General features: G+C 41.4%; 1 protein-coding gene across 3 annotated transcripts in view; it reads right to left on the minus strand.

Moving 5' to 3' along the window:
* Positions 1-21,686, minus strand: part of Nep3 (M13 family metallopeptidase neprilysin 3) — a 119,164-nt gene that overhangs the window by 19,841 nt on the left and 77,637 nt on the right. For all 3 annotated transcript variants that reach the window (XM_076179573.1, XM_076179574.1, XM_076179575.1), the window contains exon 4: positions 9,598-9,882. In XM_076179573.1, the coding sequence (XP_076035688.1) occupies positions 9,598-9,882 (285 nt within the window). The remainder of the gene's footprint in view (positions 1-9,597; positions 9,883-21,686) is intronic.

The following is a 21,686-nucleotide window of genomic DNA, read 5'->3' on the forward strand; positions in this document are numbered from 1 at the left end:
CTTTATTACTCACACTTTTTTTATATCTGCTTTATTAATCTTATATCATACATATATATATACTGCCCAGGGCTGAAATAATTTCAGTATCGCTGCGCTTCGAGTCATTACTTCAACTCACAGCATTACCCATAGATCGGTCATACGAGCTCTGAGCTCTCTTACAGGAGGGAAATAGCTCTCGATCACGAGTCCAACATGTGATCCAAAGACCATGGTGAATACACCATACAGTACAAACACACAGTTAAAGATTGGAACTATTCACTCCAATCTGATGCAATGGCCTACAGCATCTCAAATGGACGTATAGTTTCATTAAAATTTAAGTTATAGTACATCAGTGTATGACTGATGAAAGTCAAAATGTATAAATATGAGAATGAGACATTTTAGATCATATTCATTTATCATCACATTATGGCAACACTAGTAAAAGTACAGAATTGTAATGATAGTAAACCCTTATTAATGATGATATATTTTATAGCCCATTTTTTTTAAAAGCGTCCATTTGGTTCTGCCGAAAAAGTGGAGCGTCTAAATGGGAAATATCCAAATGAAACATCCTGAGTTTTAGTCGTTTTTTCCATTTAGAGTGTGAGGTTTTGTCATATGAGCTTTTGTCTTGTGAGCTTATGTCGTGGGACTGGAGTGAATATTTTCAATCTGTAATTGTGTATTTGTACCGTTTGTATGATATAAAAGGTATGAATGTATGATATAAAATGTAATTCAATAAAAAATGTGAGCTTTTGTTCATATAATATAAAAAATAATCTAATAAAGAATATATAGAAAGTCTGAGTTTCTGTTATTTTTTTTATCAAGGGTGTGAGTTTAGTCTTGTGAGCTTATGTCGTGGAATTGTCGAACTCGTCGACTCGACCAGATACATAGTTTGTGTCAAAATAATCAAACATAGGGTCCAATTCCTCAGGTGCTTCCTGGCGTAAATGTAACATATCCCGTGAAAAGTCATCCAACATGCCACAATAGTTATTGAAGTCATTCCTCTCACGGTACATTCTAGAAAGTCCAAGCTCCCGGATATCCGCCAGGTTTGCTCGGGTGAGATGATAGAGGCACCCATGACATGATATGTGATCTATGACCATTCTTATGGAATTTATCACTGCTTGCTCAAAGTCCAAAAACATGCGGTTTGGGTCGACCTGAAAACCCAAATTCCCATCTAATGGCCTCTACATACATACATACATATACCAAAGGCTTTTTCCCCCTTACACGGGAGGTAGCCAAAAAAGAAAAAGGCATAGAAAACACTCCCACCCATTCCATTTCATATATATTCCACTCCCCTCCACCCTCCTCCCTCGCTCTTATCTCGGCACCTCCTGGATGGCCTCTACTACAATAAATATGCAAATATACACTGGCTTATTAATTATCTATGGTAATATTTACAATGTGATTAAATTCAATAGTTAATACAAGCAATAACAGGCATTATTCATAAAATGCGTCTAAGTGGGACGCGTCTATCTGGCATATGACACCGGTACTGATAATTATAATTGCATCCTGTAGATCTTGATATACTTCTTGATGCTCGTGTGTCAGAAATGCATACACTCAAATAATGGCACTGTCCCCCTAGAGATGCCGTTTTGAAATACAGTTGCTTGAATATTTTAGGGTCTATGGAGAAGTTGGCATTCAAAAACCAAGTACGGGCTTTACCAAAGACATGTAAGCACTGGTCACTTGCATAAACAATTACTCTTTTGTCTCTTTCAGGCCCACTGTCATATATCAAGAATGGAAACCTGCTCACCAGCAGTTGTGGTCCAATCCTGAAGGATAAGCAGTTATTCTTCTGGGTGATGAATTCGCTGATGTCTGTTTGTGTCTCTCCAGTCGTAACATTCTCCCAATTCTTGCCTTTGTTTCGTCATTTATACCTCCCGATGCAGCAGCAAGTATCTGCTTTACATTAGCTGCAACTCTATTGTGGTTGTGCTCACCTAACACAACTGGATATTTCATCTGCAAGTCTGCCTTGACTGTCGCAAGACAGATATCACGTCTTTCTTTCACACTTTGCCAGCTGATGCCTACCTTAAGCGTTTATTTCTTGGTGTACATGTGATTATGTACATATAGCTTACTCTTGTCTTTGTTGGTTTGAAGCACTTCCATGGTCAAGGTGTTCAGTGTCGAGAAGTAGTAATTTGGTCTTGCTAGGTTCTCTCTCACTCTCTCTCTCCTCTATTTTTGGTAACACCGACTCCGACTCCTCTTCATGTAATTAACTGATTGTGATACCTTTCACGTATATCACCTCATATACTGAGCATATACATTAACCTTCCACATACTTTCCAAGCACAACAACTACACAATGCTATGCGTCACACATTTACTGTTTTTGGAACAAACCTTTTTGATACGAGTACGGTACAAGGTCGAGTGTTACAGTTGAACATGTATGATACTTAAAGATATATGTATCATACATATTTTGGGTATCATCATCCTTCATATGTTTTCATACCTTCTTTTGTCTTGATGTACTGAAATTACTGACAGAAGTACCTCAGATTGGTTTAACTACATACCGGTACTGCTATGCGATTATTGCGATGGACATTACTCTGGTTCTGAAACCGGTCTTATCGATACGAGTACAATACAAGATACAGATGAACATGTTTGAAACGTGAAACTTTTTTTCAACTTTGAATATCCTTATTTCAATAATTCAATGTTAAAAAGTATAGAGGAAAAAAAGAAGGGGAAAGGAGAGGAGATAGTATTATTGCGTTTGTCTATAGTTGAAATCATGATTATCAAGTTTGGCAACACAGCAGTGGGAGAAACCACCAAACTGATTGAGTGATGGAAACGATGCATATGGAACTTGACAGGAATATTACAGCTCCTGTGAGTGTGTGTCAACAGGTGTAAAATGGAGGTGTTTATTTAATTTATTCGAGTAATACTTAGGATATTTATCGGTCTACGTACAAATTTGAATGCCAGCGTCGCACAAGGACGTTTTGGGGGTTTAGTGGAATGACCACGAAGATAAGACGATGAGATTTATTACATTTTATAAAATGATGGGTTTTTTTTTAAATAATCTACTTATAAGGAGTGTGCACTGCATAACTCTACAGACTAAACGAAGGCCTTATGAAGTGTAAATTTAACTGGAGTCGGTATATTTTGCTTCAGACTCCGACTATATATATATGTATATATATATATATATATATATATATATATATATATATATTATATATATATATATATATATATATATATGTATATATATTACTGGTGTCAGACAAAAGCCATCCCAACCAAAGTATACAGTAGTGCTTCTATCTGAGGGGCTATGTCGGGGGACTTTTGTCAATACTTGTCTCTGGTATTGAGTGTTGGTGTGTGGCTGGCTGGTCGTTGGGGCACGACAAGTGACGTCACGGCCGCGCGGCCATGGTATGATCGGTAACATTTGGTGGTCTCTCTTGCCACGTTAGGTTTTATATAATACTCCTGTGGGTTGTGCTAGTAGTAAATACTTATATTAGATGTCTTATCAAGTTGAATAGTAATATATTCATTACTGATGTAATACAACTAATATATGCAATTTAAACAATTACTTAAATTACAAATTTTTATACGTTCTTTAACCATGCTTGTAAATAGTTCTGTGATAACGTCATCATGAGAAGTGTTTTTTTAATTCCACTTTTTCGGATTTTTCCAATTTCTTTCCCTGGAAAGGATTTTTTTTAACAAAACAAACCCTGCCGTAATTTCATGGCCATTTTTTCAATCATAAGTGTACAGCTATTAATACATTTCTTTCTAATTCTGGACTGTCAAATTATTTGAAACTTTTTTACACGAATGACGTCACCTGCAGAAGGCAAAATCATACTATCAAGTAAGTGAATCGGCCTTTGCGATTGCTTAATGCAATCAAAAGGGGCAACTGATAAAACACTGCACAAGAATAGGCGGGAATGATGAACAATGTTTCTGCGCAGCGGCCTCAGCTTCGAACGGTGATAAGTCGGTTGTCCCGTGTTATCACATACAACGAGCATCCAGAATGTGGACACTGGCAAAAACTAATCCTGACTGCTCTGAATTTTTCTAATAAATATATCTGGTAAAGCTATCACACATCCTCTTTGACGTCAAATTCCATGGCACTTATATTGTCAGCCAAATAAAAGTATGTTTGTTGCATGTGTGCGACAAACGTAATTTACTTTCCACGTGTCAAGGAATACAAAATATTGAGGAAGGTCGCAGAAAACCCCAAAACCGTGAAGGTGAATTTCACAGTATATCAAAATTGTCTATTCCATACCCTCTCGCTGAAATAGACAAGGCTAATTTCCATGTCCTGCGAATTGGTAACACAAAATACTGTATCGGAATTTGTACCTGACTTCAAGAACCAGAGTTGGTACGTGAACATGACAACAAATTTTATTCCAATGATCCTGTCCAGAAAGGATTGACTGACAACCACAGCGCCAAAATTCACTTCACGGAGGCGTCCGCTACAATTGTCTTACCATTCTTATCACTGGTTATTTGATATCTTTTATGGCACGCAGGAAACGCGATTTCTGCTTGCATCAGCTTTCACTGCAGTAAAAGAACGGTGTGTGGTTTGGGCCTTTTTCTTGATTACGAGTACAATAATCTTCGTTTGGTATATAACAGTTTTATACGTCTGATCTGGACTCTAAAGATCTTTAAATTTGTTCAAAATGTGGTGACAATTATGGCACGATTATCATGGATGGCATTATAATGAGTTGTCGTGAATATCTAGTATTCTAGTTTGAGACTACAGTGACACTGATATACAGTCACCAACATCGGATATAGCGGACTGTGGGCTGTCAAAACGAAAGCTCATATCAACTCTCGAAATTCAAAAGCGATTGGCGTCATATGCTGCACGATATAATAGGCACTATGAAGCATATGACGAGTTGTCACGAAAAACGTGTCCGAAGTCGCACCAACGTGTTCGATAATTCAAATATCGCATGAAGACGTAACATTTGACATTTGGAGGTTGCTAAATGACATCAACAAGGTAGGTCGTTGAAACATTCAAATTAACTTACCTGTTATGGCACAGAAAACTCCTTCATTGGTGGACATACTGGTATTTGATAGTGTGAAAACCAAAACAACGTCTCCTTGTCATTATCAATTTCCGACAATGGGTAAAATTTGTGAAACGTTTCACTGAAATTTGATTTTCATGGTAATGCATGACACCATGAAAACTAAGATTTTTCATTTCCTTAGCTGCGTACATTTCTGTCAGTTCTGCGCTAAGGAATTTGGAATTCTTTCCCAATCACCCGGTAATCAAAGGGATTCGTCGTTCTGAAACAGACAAATCTCGAGAAGACATTGTCACTGGCTGTCGCAAACTCACACAGCGGCATACGATATTATCACCAGATAAGTTAATGTTGCACGTTGCATGTTGTTTTCCTGAAAATTTCAAATCATAAATTCAAAAACTATTGTTGTTATACCAATATTAATTAGGATCATATGAAAAATCGTCACGCCAGACTTCCACGGGGTGACAATTCTTCATGTGGGCTATCCTAGGGTGACAGTTCTTCATGTCCATCATGGGTTTACGATTCTTCGGTTGTATAAGTTGATGACAATAAACATAACCCTCATTCAACCTAACCTAACCTAATATTTATTCCACTGTTGATGTTCGTAGTGGGGTGACAATTCTTCAGGTGGGATCTCATGGGGTGACGATTATTCATATGGGCGTTCTGGGGTGATAATTCTTCACGTGACCCATTAACACATCTATATACTTTTATTCTTTAGGCCTGTTTGCTATGTTTTGTCCTCATGTCATCTATATAGGATTCCAGCTGATGAATGCTGTGGAATCTCTACGAACAGCATTTAACATCCTCACACAGATTCTCACGTATATCGAACTACTCATACGAGTATACGACAATGCATGCAAACTACTTCTATTTGCTTTGAAGAGTGAACACAACATATTTATGATGATCTAATTCATGGTTTGATCGGATCCACTTCAAAGGCCACGTTGGTTGTACGTTGGGATATTGTATAGATGGATATAAGGATTCTGTCTTAGATAGTATCAACAGTCAAGTCAACGAGAAGACGTACGCCGATCTTGGGAAATTGTCATCAAACATACATCTGTATTTTTAGCACTACGAAACAGAGACAAGTTAGGTCTTCGAGCAGATTTAATGAGAGTGCAATATATATAATTTAAATTTACTTTGTAGTTATAGGTATAATTTGATAGAAGGAAAACCCCACAAAATGACAGGACATAGTGCAACCTTCGCGAGTTTACAAACGCGAGTGAAAGTATGCAGTGCGACCTTTGGGAGTAAGCTCGTGAATCGATGCTTGAGGGCGACCTAGCCGAGGCAGCGCACATACAGCACGCTTGTATGTATGGGCTGGAAGGGAAATTTTCTCGAAGAAGACCTATTCTGAGTTCGATTTGTGAATTAAGCGCGTGAATAGCTCGCTTGGCCCCGACCTAGGCGAGTACGCGAGTATGCGCGTGAATGGTTGACTCAAGTGCGAGCTTCGTGCGTGAGCACGTGAATAGCACGCTCGAGCATGACCTAGGCACGTGATTGGCTGGCTCGAGCGTGACCTTCGCGCGTAAACGCGTGAACAGCACGCTCGAGTGTGACTTTCGCGTGAATAGCAAGCCTGAGCATATGAGCTGGAGAAAAAAATAAAAATAAAAAAAATAAAAAAAAAAAAAAAAAATTATATATATATATATATATATATAGATTATATATATATATATATATATATATATATATATATATATATATATATATATATATATATATATATATATATATGCGCCAATTTAAGAGAATTGAACTAAGGAATGATTGGGCTCCAGTCCGTTTGGTCATTACTCCACTATCCTTCTGTCATCCATCACTGAACTCATGCACACGAAATCATATTTCATATATTTTGTTTTGTTGTCTCCAGAGGATTTTATTCAACATGTTTCCGTGTTGGTGAGATTCAGTGAAGAGGACCTCCATCCGCTGAGACCTCTTTCAAGTCCAGAAAATAAATCAATAAATCAACAAATATATCAAAGGAAAAAAGTTTGCCACAATACAGCTTATAGGTCAGGGAAGAAAAAAAAATAAAAAAAAATAAATAAAAAAAGAATTAAAAGATGAAGAAGAAAAAGATGAAGCAAGAGTAGAAGAAAAAGAAGATGAAGAAGTAGAAGAAAAAGAAGTAGTGGAAGAAGAAAAGGATGAATTTGAGGAAGAAAAGGAAGTAGTACTAGAAGAAGAAGATGAAGTAGTAATAGAAGAAGAAAATGAAGAAGTAGTAGAAGAAAAGGAAGAAGAAAAGGATGAATTTGAGGAAGAAAAGGAAGTAGTACTAGAAGAAGACGATGAAGTAGTAATAGAAGAAGAAAATGAAGAAGTAGTAGAAGAAGAAAAGGATGAATTTGAGGAAGAAAAGGAAGTAGTACTAGAAGAAGATGAAGTAGTAATAGAAGAAGAAAATGAAGAAGTAGTAGAAGAAGAAAAGGAAGAAGAAGAAGAAAAAGAAGAAGAAGAAAGAGGCAACACACGACACTTGAGCCATCCCCGCCCCATCTCCACTACTCTCTGACGTCACGCTTACTTAATCCCTGTTTGTGACGATAATATCCTTCTTGAAGTCTTGTGACGACGGGTGTGCTTATTGTGCAATTACACTTGTTTTCTATTATATCTGTTGATTTACAGAATCAATTTATCACAATCAATTTACACAATTAATCACAATCAATTTACACAATCAATTAATCACGACAATTACAGCAACGCTCCCCTATCTCTATGTAGAAATGGTATCTAACCCAACCAAAAAAATAAATAAATAAATAAATAAAAATAAGGAGGCCAATCAAGAACGAATCAAGTTCTGATTTAACAGAAAATAACAGAAGCGTGAGTCGAGAACTCTTCCCAACGGGGCACCACGACCTATCTCACAACCAGACCTGGAGAACGACGTCATCACCATGTGCGTCATAAAAGCTGACAATGTTCGCACCGCCTCGTCAACGTGCATAACGATGGTCGCGCGCGTCGTCATCGGGTTTCGGGGAATGAGTCAAATTAATCATGAAGATCCAAATCCTTCCCTCCCTCCCTCCCTCCCTCCCTCACTCCTCTTCTTCTCTCCCCCTCTTCGCCTTGATACTAGACATTTTTTTCGGTCTTTGCTGTTGCTTCATATATGTATATTAAAAATAATTATATATTTTCTAGCGTATGTATGTTCGCTACAGTAAATGGAGAGGATCACATTTTTGGAATGCGAAAAAATGGGATTATGTATGTATATATATATATATATATATATATATATATATATATATATATATATATATATATATATATATATATATGAATGGTAAGAATGGAAAGACACGATAGGGAACAAGAACCTATTCCTGACCGGTTTCGCCTTTGAGGCTTCTTCAGAGGTAATATTACCTCTGAAGAAGAAGACTCAAAGGCGAAACCGGTCAGGAATAAAGTCTCTTGTTCCCAATCGTGTCATTCCATTCTTACCATTCATACATACATATATATATATATATGTATAATATATATATATATATATATATATATATATGTATATATATACATATATATATTACATATGTAATATATACTGTATATATATATATGTATGTATATATATATATATATAAATATATATATATATATATATATATATATTAAATGATGGTGGAGAGAGAAATGAGGAAATCTTAGGAGAATTTAACGCTGACGTTTCGACCTCAAAGTGTCTTTGATAAAGACACTGAGGTCGAAACGTCAGCGTTAAATTCTCCTAAGATTTCCTCATTTCTTTCTCCACCATCATTTAAAATCTGTCAATATTTTACTCAATATATATATATATATATATATATATATATATATATATATATATATATATATATATATATATATATATAGTAACCCCTTCCGTACTTCTCAGACATTTCATCTCAGTTGCCATCCTCTATCCTTGTACTCACTGTACTTTTACTCTGACCCCGCCACAAGCACTTGGTCTGTGGTTTACTGTATGCATATATATATATATATGTGTGTGTGTGTGTGTGTGTGTGTGTGTGTGTGTGTGTGTGTGTGTGTGTGTGTGTGTGTGTGTGTGCAATTAATGGGAAACAAAGTTGCTTCACTCACACACAGACGCCACTCGCTCCCTTTGCAACCCCCCTGAGCCGCAGCAGCAGCAGCAACCTCCACCCTTCCCGTTCTAAATGGATCTCAGTCGTCTTGCTCCTGCCAAGTGTTCTCTGGACGTACCTTATGAATATGTATTCACGTTAACATGGCCTTCATAAGGACAGTCTACCGTGTCTGGATGTGGTTACCGTATCAAGAAGAGTTACAAACCAGATGGAAGCAGTTGGCACCACTCCGTGAAGGTTAAGTACGGAAGAAAAAAAAAAAAAAAAAAAAAAAACACGCCACTTACCCAATTCATTCTTCATGATAAGTTGGTTGTCGGAGGCCAGCTTGCTAAGGGTCCCCCACATGGCACGACCTTCAGGGATTGGGTTCTTGGCCACCCAACCCCCGCAGGCGTACTTGTAGAAGTCCCTGCAGGGGTCGGCCGTTAGGTCCATGTTGTTCAAGATGGACCCCGCCAGCATGACGCACGTGGGGTCCAGGCACGGAGAGCCCAGCAGCTTAGTCGGCTCTTTCTCGGCGGTCACCGTCGGGGAGGAGGTGGTTGGGGCCGTTTGTGCAGGTGGAGCATCTGGGGGGGGGGCAAGAAATGTCGTTCGTGAAAGAATGTAGAGTAAGACCAGTGGATCATTTATATGATGGACAAAATATCCGTATTTTCTATACATTTCATGTATCCGTAATTGAGAAAAAATATTGTTTAAAGTACTCGTACAAATATTTTTCGTTTGTAAAATGTTGTTGCTAGCTGTTTCCTCCTATCTTTGTTAAGTCATAACAAAACTACAATTTCGTTATAATACTATAAATGCTTTACAATTTCAGAAAATACTTAGAATTACTATGTCAACCTGAAGGCGCTTTAATACTGAACTTTACCGCTATGCACTTCTCTTTGTTAAGTCATTTACAAAACTACAATTTCGTTATAATACTGTAAATGCTTTACAATTTCAGAAAATACTTAGAATTACTATGTCAACCTGCAGGCGCTTTAGTACTGAACTTTACCGCTATGCACTTCTCAATCGTCATGTTGTTAGAATGCAACTAGTTTGAGTAGAAACGACTTCTGTTACGATCTTTTGTTTTTCAAATTTCCCAATGTCAAATTACTCTTTCGGCATATGGTGAGAACCTAAGTGACGAATTAAGAAATCTTAAACCTTAACGAATATTACACACACTGTTGAGATGTTCTCACGGAAGTCTAGAATATTGTAACTGATGTCGTTTCAACTCAACGTAGTAAAAGCAAGCTGCATCCTATTCTTTATGCAGATTCACTGTAAACTTGACAAAATAGTGTAAACTTGACAAAATAGTAAGTTATCTAATATCAAGCAACCACATTTCATCTGTTTAAAACAGTGGACCTCAGAAATGATAAATGTTAATTAAAAAATATATCGTCCAAAAATTAATGTCTATGCAAATTCTTCGAAAGACATTTAAATTATTTTTCTTCCGTAATATACACTGGACAGGAAAAAAAAGTGCAAGACAAAACGGAAAAAAAATACAATCGCATTTGCTAGACTGGATGACCTTAAAACGATACACACCCATAATTATAAAAATAATGAAAAAAAAAAAAAAAAAACATATTAGCTTGGATACCCACGAATCGAATGATAACAACATCTGTGACCTTGACACTGAACTGAACATCTCCAAGGTCAAGAGGATTATTGATCACGAGACGCACAGCTTGCACACACACACACACACACATACACATTGGTGTGGTGGAAGAGTTTCCGGCCGCCACTACGGCGGTCCGGGTCCGAATTCCGCCCAGGGCTGAAATAATTTCAGTGTCGCTGCGCTGCGAGCCGTTACTCCAACTCTCATGGGCGGGGAGTTCGGTGCGTGTGTATGCGTGTAAGGTCACAATATCACCCATAGATCGGTCATAAATGAGCTCTGAGCTCTCTTCCGGGAGGGAAATAAATGTCGATCACGAGTCCAACACGTGATCCAAGACCATGGTGAACCACACACACAGACTGAAGAAGCAAAGAGATGTTGCATGATACGCGATATCTTAAAAAAATAGAGAAAACCTGTTGGTGTGGGATGAAAGAATAAGAAGAGAGAAATAATAATAATAATACAGTTTGTTTACATGTTAGGAAGCCCAACTTTCCACACAGACGTTTCAATCTGTGGAACAAATTTGAAGAAATGATCCAGGCCAACAACATGAATGATAAATGGACATAGGTCAACACAATTCCGTAAAATTAAAACACACACACACACACACACACACACTCGCTGCGAGTCGTTACTCCAACTCTCGTGGGCGGGGAGTTGGGCGTGTGTATGCGTATGAGGTCCCAGCATTACCCAAGGACCGGTCATATACGAGCTCTGAGCTCTCTTCCGGGAGGGCAGTAGCTGTCGATCGTGAGTCCAACACGTATCCAAGACCATGGTGGTGGTGAATTACACACCCAGTGGTAGCGTTCGCAACAGCTACTCCAGGGCTGAAATAATTTCAGTATCGCTGCGCTGCGAGTCGTTACTCCAATTCTCGTGGGCGGGGAGTTGGGTGTGTGTGTGTGTGTGTGTGTGTGTGTGTGTGTGTGTGTGTGTGTGTGTGTGTGTGTGTGTGTGTGCGCGCGTGTAAGGTCACAATATTACCCATAGATAGGTCATATACGAGCTCTGAGCTCTCTCCCGAGAGGGTAATAGCTGTCGATCACGAGTCAAACACGTGATCCACGACCATGGTGAATCACACACACACACACACACAGTGCAGTTAGACAACATGTTTAACCGAATTGGATACAGCGATTCAGCAGATATAGGACAGGATCCAAGAAGCGTTGCTTTTATCCTGTATATTACAACCAGGTACTGTAATAATACACACATAGGAGAAACAACAAGAAGCTTCTTTTAGGCTTCTTGTCTCCTAAAAGTGAATAAAATCACCTGGCGACCTCTTCTGGTCTTGGCATGCTTTGCCCAGAGGTCCACATTCAGCTGAATAAAATCGAATGAAAGAGGAGGACGAGGAAGAGGAATTAGCTGAAGGTATGCGCCTATAAATAAATAAACAAATAAAAGAATGAATAAATACACAAATAAATAAATAAATAAATAAGGAAATCCACTCAGCACAACTATATCTCCCTCTCTTACCCCCAAGAGATCTTGGTTGGCCTGACCTGACCTGACCTGACCTGACCTCAGCAGTGAATAGGTGATGACGTCGAGTGAAGGGAGGTTCGACTTTTATCCACGAGGGTCGCCGGGGGTCCCCCTTGAGAACTGAGAGGGATGTGACAGGTGTGTGTAAGAGAGAGAGAGAGAGAGAGAGAGAGAGAGAGAGAGAGAGAGAGAGAGAGAGAGAGAGAGAGAGAGAGAGAGAGATCCCTCAAATAAGGACCTGATCATGTTTACTCCCACTTGATCTACTCCCTCCTTGTCTCCTCCCACTTTATTCAGCTGATGGAGACTCCCCAACAGACACGCACACACACACCTCGTGGCGCTGTGGTTAGAGTTCTCGCCTGCCACTAGTCCGGGTTCGACTCCCGTATTGGGCTGAAATAATTTCAGTATCGCTTCGCTGCCGGGTGTTACTCCAACTCTCCTGGGCGGGGAGTTGGGTGTGTGTGTGTGCGTGTAAGGTCACATTATTTCCCATAGATCGGTCATACGAGCTCTGAGCTCTCATCCGGGAGGTTAATAACTGTCGATCAAGAGTCCAACATGTGATCCAAGACCATAGTGAATCACACAACTCTATGGCGCGATGGTAGCGAGCGCGGCCGTCACTACGGCGGTCCGGGTTCTAATCCCGCCCAGGGCTGAAATAATTTCAATATCTCTGCGCTGCGGGTTTGTTACACCAACTCGTAGGCGGGGAGTTGGGGTGTGTGTGCGTGTAAGGTCACAACATCACCCATAGATTGGTCATATATGAGTTCTGAGCTCTCTTCCGGGAGGCTAATAGCTGTCAGTCACGACCCCAACACGTGATCCAAGACCCTGGTGAATCACACACACTCACTCCCGCCTTACTCTCTCTATCCCCACATTCACTGACTGTTGACAAACGATTTTATTCGCGTTTAATCACTTTCCCTCCCCACCTATGACGTCACAGCATGAAAACATCCTCTAAGTATGACGTCAAAGACAAAATAAGCTAGGCCGACATGACGTCACAGATGATGATGACGTCACACACGTAATAAGCGACATGACGTCACTCATCCAAAGCTGTTGACAAAGCTTTGAAGTCAGTACGCGTCAACAGATTCCCCCACCCCCTCATCATCCCCAATTCTGCCATCTCGTTATTTCAGCTGAGAGGCCATCTCAAGGGCGTACACACACACACACGTGTGTACACAAATAGGTACATGGCCTGGCAATCTACGATGATTAAGGACAGCTCCCATTGTGCTGGCTTCTTCGGTATGTTCTTTTTCTTTCGATCTAGATCAAAATTTCTCAACTTATTTCAGACCAAACCACCAGCACAGATGAAAATATATCGCTGGCCTCTCCATTCTTTTTATTAAAGATATGTCAAACATACACAGTAAGTTTAAGAATATATGCATAAATTTCCAGTTGATAAATGTTGTGGTAAGTACTGATTTATTATCGGTCGTTTTGAGAAAAGGTTAGATAACTTCATGGATAGGGACGATAGGTTGTAAGGGGCAATAAACTGCCTAATGTAGGCCTTAGGGTCTCTTGCAGTCTCCCTCATACTTATGTTCTATGTGTAGAAATTTACACAGGCGGGATAGCAAACACACATATTAAATGTGTATTATATAATTGGGGACACTCGAAGTTGACACAATTACTGCATACGAAAATATATTCAACAACAGGAAGATATAAGGTGCAGAAACAATGAGGCAGGTGGTCGACAACTTTTTGTGACTAGTTCATACACCTGTTATAACAAGTATAATAATGATATTAATAACAATAATGACAATGATGATAATAATAATAATAATGATATTAACTATAACAATAACAATGATAATGATAATAATAATAATAATATTAATAATAATGACGATGGTGGTGATAATACAACTACTACTCCTACTATTAATAATGATAATAATACATACATACATACATATACCAAGGCTTTTTCCCCCTTCCAAGGGAGGTAGCCAAAAAGGGAAAGGCATAAAAACACTCCCACCCATTTCATCCCTAAATACACTCCACACCCCTCCCACCCTTCCTCTCATCTGAGCACCTCCTGGATGACGGGTCATCCCTGCACCCTGCCCACCGCCCTGGGTCAGAAGCAGTGTCGCAAGACACAGTACATCCACAGCGAGGCCGCTTCATTTAATCGGCGACCCCCCCTCTCCGTCCCCCTTTGCATATAAGGAGAGGACGGGGAGAAATCCCTTCGGGCTGCGTCAAAATTTACTCACACATACTACCCCACCCCCCACTTCCCCGCCCATTCCTCCTCATGCAGTCATCCATATACAACCATTCTCCACTCACCTCTGTCTTCCGTCCTCTCCCTTCCTTCCTCAACAGACATTCCCCTCTTCCCCAAAGCCCCCTTCACCCCATCCATCCACCTCATCCTAGGACGTCCCCTCATGTTCACTCCCTCCACATCTGCCTTCCATACCTCTTTTACTAGTCTTTCTTCACTCATTCTTTCCATGTGTCCAAACCATCCTAATATTCTTTCATCAACCCTATCTCCCAAATCCTTTTTCACCCCTGTTCTCCTCCTCACCTCCTCATTTCTCACTCTATCTAGCCTAGTAACCCCCACCATACTTCTCAGACACCTCATCTCAAACACATTCAAACTCCTTCTCTCTTCTTCTCTTATGTTCCACGTTTCTGCCCCATACAGTGCTGTTGGCACAATCACTCCTTCATACAGTCTCCTCTTCGCATCCATTCCCAAATGTCTATTCCTCATTACACTCTTTAAACCACCAAGGCGTTTACTCGCTTTTCCTGCTACACTTGCACCCAAGTATCTAAAACTATCCACTTCCTCCAGTCGCTCTCCCTTAATGTTCACTTCCAGTCTACTGCCACTTTCACCCCTTGTACATCTCATCACCTTACTTTTACCCACATTTATCTTTAGCTTTCTTCTATCACATACTCTCCCAAACTCTGCCACCAGCTTCCTCAATCCCTCCTCTGACCCTGCCACAAGCGCAGTGTCGTCCGCAAACAACAGCTGGCTCACCTCCCACTTTTCTCCATTTTCTTTAACCATCTCCAATCCCTGACTCACTACCCTAGCATTCACCTCTCGCACCACCCCATCCATGTATAAGTTGAACAGCCAGGGCGACATAACGCATCCTTGACGAAGTCCCACCTTTACTTCAAACCACTCACTCTCTCCATTTCTAATCCTAACACATGCTCTACTACTCTCATAAAAACTCTTGACAGCTCCCAAAAGCTTTCCTCCTATCCCATAAATCTGCATAACCTCCCACAGTGCCTTTCTGTCTACCCTATCATAAGCCTTTTCCAGATCCATGAAAGCCCAAAAAACATCCTTCCCCTTTCCTATAGCTTTCTCACATATCTGTCTTACCACAAAGATCTGATCTACACAACCTCTACCCGTCCTAAATCCACACTGTTCCTCACCAATTACTCCTTCTGTTCCTCTCCTAATCCTCTCAATTAAGATCCTCCCATAAGCCTTCCATACTACACTCAACAGGCTAATCCCTCTGATATTACTACATTCACACTTGTCCCCTTTTCCCTTGTAAAGAGGAACTATACAGGCACTACTCCAGTCCTCCGGTACTCTACCCTCTCTCCAGCAAACATTAAATAACCTCACCAACCAGTCCACCATCACTGCACCTCCCTTCTTCAGACATTCTGCATGACATCCATCCAGACCAGGTGCCTTACCTGCTTTCATCATCTTTACAGCTGCCTTCACCTCATCCTTCCTTATTTCTCCTCCATTCTCCTCACTCATCACTCTCATTTTCTTCGCATTTCCCACTACAGCTATCTTTCCTTCCCTATCCTCCTTCACATTCAGCAACTCCCTAAAATATTCTGCCCATCTTCCCCTCACTGCCATCTCTTCCATTATCAACTCTCCATCTGTACCTTTTACCTTTTCTTCCCTACTTGATTCGCCTCCTCTTCCTCTCTTAATTTCTTTCCAAAACATCTTTTTATTACTTTCAAAATTTTCTGTCATACTCCTACCCCATTTCACATCTGCTCTCCTCTTTGCCTCCTTTACCTTTTCTTTACTTCTCTTTTCTTTTCTTTGTACCTCTCATATGACTCCCCTGTCCTCTTTTGTAACCAATCTGATAATAATAATAATAATAATAATAATAATAATAATAATATTTTACTGTTGCCTCCAACTTCTGACAGATTACAGGAGTAGGAGAAAGGGAGCAGTCACCGGTTGTCAGTTCTCCATATATTAAAAGGTGGAGGAAATTCGATTGAAGTCGATCGAGCGTCAGCCCCTCGAGGTTGCACCTCCAGATGGAAGTGAGGGTGTTGACAAGTAGGGAGATGATTCTCTACGACGCCCACCTTGCTGGGCCAACTACACACACACACACACACACACACGTGTGACAAAAGAAGAACGAGAGAGTCATAACAAGCATTGTTTAGCAAGTCTAGCCAACTATCATGTTACTCTCCCCTTTCCTCCTCCTCCTTCTCTTCCCTCTCCTCCTTCTTCACTCAATCCGCCAATGAAGTCAGTGCCGTACTCTAGAATTCAGTGTACGTGTGTGTGTTTGATTCACTATGGTCTTGGATCACGTGTTGGATTCGTGATCGACTGCTATTTCCCTTCCGAAAGAGAGCTCATCTATGACCGATCTATGGGTAATGCTGTCACCTTACACGCACACACACTCACATCCGACTCCTCGCCCACGAGAGTTGGAGTAACGACTCGCAGCGCAGCAATACTGAAATTATTTCAGCCCTAAGGGAGATTCGAACCCGGACCGCCGTAGTGGCGGCCGGGAACTCTACCACTGCGCCACAAGTCGCGCGCGCGCGCGCGTGTGTGTGTGTGTGATTCACCATGGTCTTGGCAGATGCGTGTTTTGGGTGTGTGCGTCTGTGTATGTCTATGCATGTACATGTATGTATGTGTGTATGTATGTGTGTGTGTGTGTGTGTGTGTGTGTGTGTGTGTGTGTGTGTGTGTGTGTGTGTGTTTACACTGGAATGCAGATCTGTATTTCTGGCATGCTATCAACCGCACAAAATACCCACTGGCGTTAACAGAATCTGCTGGCGCCAACCAGACTACACACACACGAATCAAGAATTGGCGCCAAGAAAGGATTTCCCTTAACCAGCGATTCTTAACCTTTTTCAGTGCCCTTAGTACCCCTTGATATCTCAGAAAAAAGAATTCTCGTTCCCCAATCCAATACAAATACAATGCAAACACACGAAAAAGATTAGTGATACACACCTTGTTTTGCTTTCTCATTGTAAATACACAGAACCGTTGCACTGGGGGTATCATGTCCCGTACCCCCAGGGTCAAGGCTTCGTACCCCATGGGGGGGGGGGGTACTGGTACCCCCCGGGTTAACCCTTTAAACTCCGATGACAAGGTTCTTGTCATTTGGTCAAATAAAAAAAATCATAAAACACCAAAATGTTTGATCAAACACCAGAAAAATATGACGTCAGTCCTCGCGCGGTCAAGCCGCATCAGATGATATTCGGATGTACGGGCCGGCGCGATTAAGAACCACTGTTCCCCGTCACAGTATCACGATTCTCGTCAAATGTTGTGAATTTGAAAAGCCGGAAAACGACTTCGCCTTCAACATTCTAGACTTCCCTAAGCCTACAATTCAACAATATTTCTAATACTCGTCTAGGTTTGACTTCTCTTACTTCGTCACTCAGCTTCTCAATATATGACGCAGAGGCGATTTGAATGTTTGAAATTCGAAAATTAAACAAAATTAACCTAAGTCGTTTCTACTCAAACGAACTTGAGTCGTGTATGTGTGACCGGGGCTTAAACGAATAAAATCGCTTGCCGGCAGCAAGGGATCTTGAAGAGATTACGTCAATAGACACTTTGCTGCGGCCGAAGCCGTCACCTTTGCCCTGTGTGGAGGGTCTGCTACGGTATGGAAGAGTCAGCAGTAACCACTAGGGAGAGAAATGGTACCATATCTCTCTCTCTCTCTCTCTCTCTCTCTCTCTCTCTCTAGCTCCTACGAAAGCGAGGCCCGACTCGAGACAAATGACCCGCCGGGATTCGGGGAATAGACTCTAACGAGAAGAGAACAGAGACAGGATGGAAGGGGGGGATGGGAGGGGAGTGGGGACAGGGGGGGACAGGGGAGGAAGTGGGAAGTGGAGAGTGGCTGGGGAGGAGAGCAAGATTGTGGAGGTGAGAAGATGGGAGGAAGAAAGGGAAGAGGAGATACGGGAGCACCCAAAGGAGGAGGAGGAGGGGATGCGGAGTGTGAGGATGAAGAGGAGGAAAAGTAAGAGGAGGAGGAGGAGGAGGAGGAGGAAGAGATGCGAGGTGTGAGGATGAGACAGCCCTTTAGTGGTAGCACCTTTACTGAGGCGTATCTGGTGACATGTGGAGAGAGGGAGAGGGGAAGAGAGAGAGAGAGAGAGAGAGAGAGAGAGAGAGAGAGAGAGAGAGAGAGAGAGAGAGAGAGAGAGAGAGAGAGAGAGAGAGGGAGGGTGAGCGACGAAGGGAGGAAGGGGAGGAAGGGAGAGAGGAAGGATAAAATGAAGAAAGGAAGAAAGGAAGGTTACGCAGACAAAAGATTCTGTTTTAATTCAGATGGGGGGAGGAGGAGGAGGAAGAGAAGAAAGAGAAGTATGAGGGAGGAGGAGGAGGAGGAAGATATGGAGAAGGGTAAATAGGAACAGTAAAGGATTTAACAATAGAAAGATATGGATTACAGATGAAAGAGGAGGAGGAGGAGGAGGAGGAGGAGGAGGAGGAGAAGGAGGAGAAGGAGGAGGAGGGTGTAGCGGTGACGGTATCCTAGAGGCGTCGGTGAGATACGAGGACAGTTATGTCTGTTACGATGAGGAAGAAATCCCTGAGAAGGTTCTCTTCATTCCCCCGTAGAGAGAGAGAGAGAGAGAGAGAGAGAGAGAGAGAGAGAGAGAGAGAGAGAGAGAGAGAGAGAGAGAGAGAGAGAGAGAAGGGGTGGAGGGCTAGAGAAAGAGAGAATGAAATCTTTAAAATAATGAAACCCTGTTCTCGTATGAAACAACGTTGTCAACCTCTTTAATTGACCCCATGCTGGTGCCTGCTCTCGATTTCCCATTTTCTAATCTTGCCCCCCCCCCGGCCCCCCTTGACGTGCTGGGAGGTCAAGGTCATATCAATTAAGCGCCAGAAATTTTATTTAGCCAGGGACAGAGAGAGACACAGAGAACACAAAGAGAGGAGAGAAAGAACAAGAGAAAGAGAAAAAGAGATAGGAATTCTGGAGAGAGAGAGAGAAAGAGAAAAAACGAGTGAGGAAAAGAAAAAGTTTAAGAAGGAAGAGAGAGAGAGAGAGAGAGAGAGAGAGAGAGAGAGAGAGAGAGAGAGAGAGAGAGAGAGAACGAAAGGGAAAAAGAGGTAGAAATTCCCTAGAAAGAGAAAAAAAGAAAGAAATAAAAAGATCTGAAAAGATAAAAATAAAAAATAAAAAGAGAAAGAGAGTAACACGGAGAGTTACACGGAGGACAAACGAAGAGCAACAGAGACCAATTGGTCTTTACTGGGCTGTTTTCGGTACTTTAACCTATTATTAATATTATCATTACTATTACCATTAGGAGCGAGTAAGGGGGAATACAACACTTACGGGGTGATCACACTGAGCTATTTTTCTTCCAACCTCCAATTAATCGGCGGTACCTCCCCATCTCCAGGACTTTTCCGGCCGTGAAATCACTATGACAACGTAATTTGTTTTCTCAACAAAAATACATAAAATGTCATTTGAAATGCTGGAAGGAAATCGTGTTCCTCCAGCATATAGTCAGATTACTTTCCGCAAGCTGTGGGCTGCAATTCTGTTCCAAAAGTCCGGGGGGGGGGGGGGGAATTGCTTAGTGTGATGACGTCAGATTGGGACAAAAAACAAACACACAAACAAACAAACATATAAATAGATAGATAGGTGAATGAGTAAATAAATAAATGTATCAGCAAATAAATAAATATAACAAATAAATAGATAAAGAGAATAAAAATAAAAACGAAGACGTATGTACAAAATAACTCCCATAATTCGGAACATTTCCTTCCTGATATTGGAGAGATTTTCAGTTTTTCAAAGAATCCCGGCAGAGACTCCGTAGGCCAAGTTTGTTCACGTTCAGTTGAGTCGATATGACGTCACGTTGCCCCTCCATCGTATCTGTGATTAAGCGACTGGACAGGGCGACATGACGTCATTAATAAGCATCTCCTCCTCCTCCTTCTCTTCCTCCTCCTCCTCTTCCTTTCCCTCCTCTTCCTTTTCCTCCTCCTCCTTCTCCCCCTGCTCCTCCTCTGCTTCTCTTCATTTTCCTCCTACAGACCAATAGGTTTTTTGCTGTTCGTTTGTCCTCCATGTAACTCTTCCTCCTCCTCCTCCTCCTTCTCTTCTTTTTCATCCTCCTCCTCTTCCTTTTCACCTTCTTTTTCCTCCTTCTCCTCTTCATTTACCTGCTCCTCCTCCTCCACCTTCTCATCCTTTTCTTCCACTCTCTCCTCTTCCTTTTCCTCCTCCTCCTTCTGCTGCTGTTGCTCCTCTTCCTTCATCTCCTCTTTCTTTTCCTCCACTCCCTCCTCTTCCTTTTCCTCCTCCCATCCTCTTCCTTTTTCTACCCCCCCTCCCCTCACTTCTACTATTCCTCCTTCTCCTGTTTTTACTACTACTCCTCCTCCTCCTTCTCATCCTCTCTCTTTTCGTCCTCCTCCTCCTTCTCATCCTCTCTCTTTTCGTCCTCCTCCTCCTTCTCACCCTCTCTCTTTTCGTCCTCCTCCTCCTTTTCCTTTCCTCCTCCTCCTCCTCTCATCTTACTTTTCCTCCTCCTCCTCCTCTTCTTCCTTTTCCTCCTCCCGCTCCTCCTCTTTCCACGTTGAGAAACCTGAAATGTCGCCCCGTTAGTTCAATAAAATAGTCTGTTTAAAGTCTATCAAAAAAGGAGGTCCAAGAAAGAGGAGGAGGAGGAGGAGGAGGAGGAGGAGGAGAAGGAGGAGGAGGATGGAGGAGGAGGGCAGAAGGAGGGAGAGGAGAGGGGAAAAGAGGATTAGAAAGAGCAGGTGAGGTATAGGAAGAGAAAGAGAGCCAGGAGGAAAAGAAGCAAAAAGAAGAAAAAGAAGAGGAGCAAGAA

This window comes from Oratosquilla oratoria, chromosome 43, assembly GCF_046742065.1.
Source record: "Oratosquilla oratoria isolate Oo_2021 chromosome 43, ASM4674206v1, whole genome shotgun sequence".
In the NCBI taxonomy this organism is placed as follows: Eukaryota; Metazoa; Arthropoda; class Malacostraca; order Stomatopoda; family Squillidae; genus Oratosquilla; species Oratosquilla oratoria.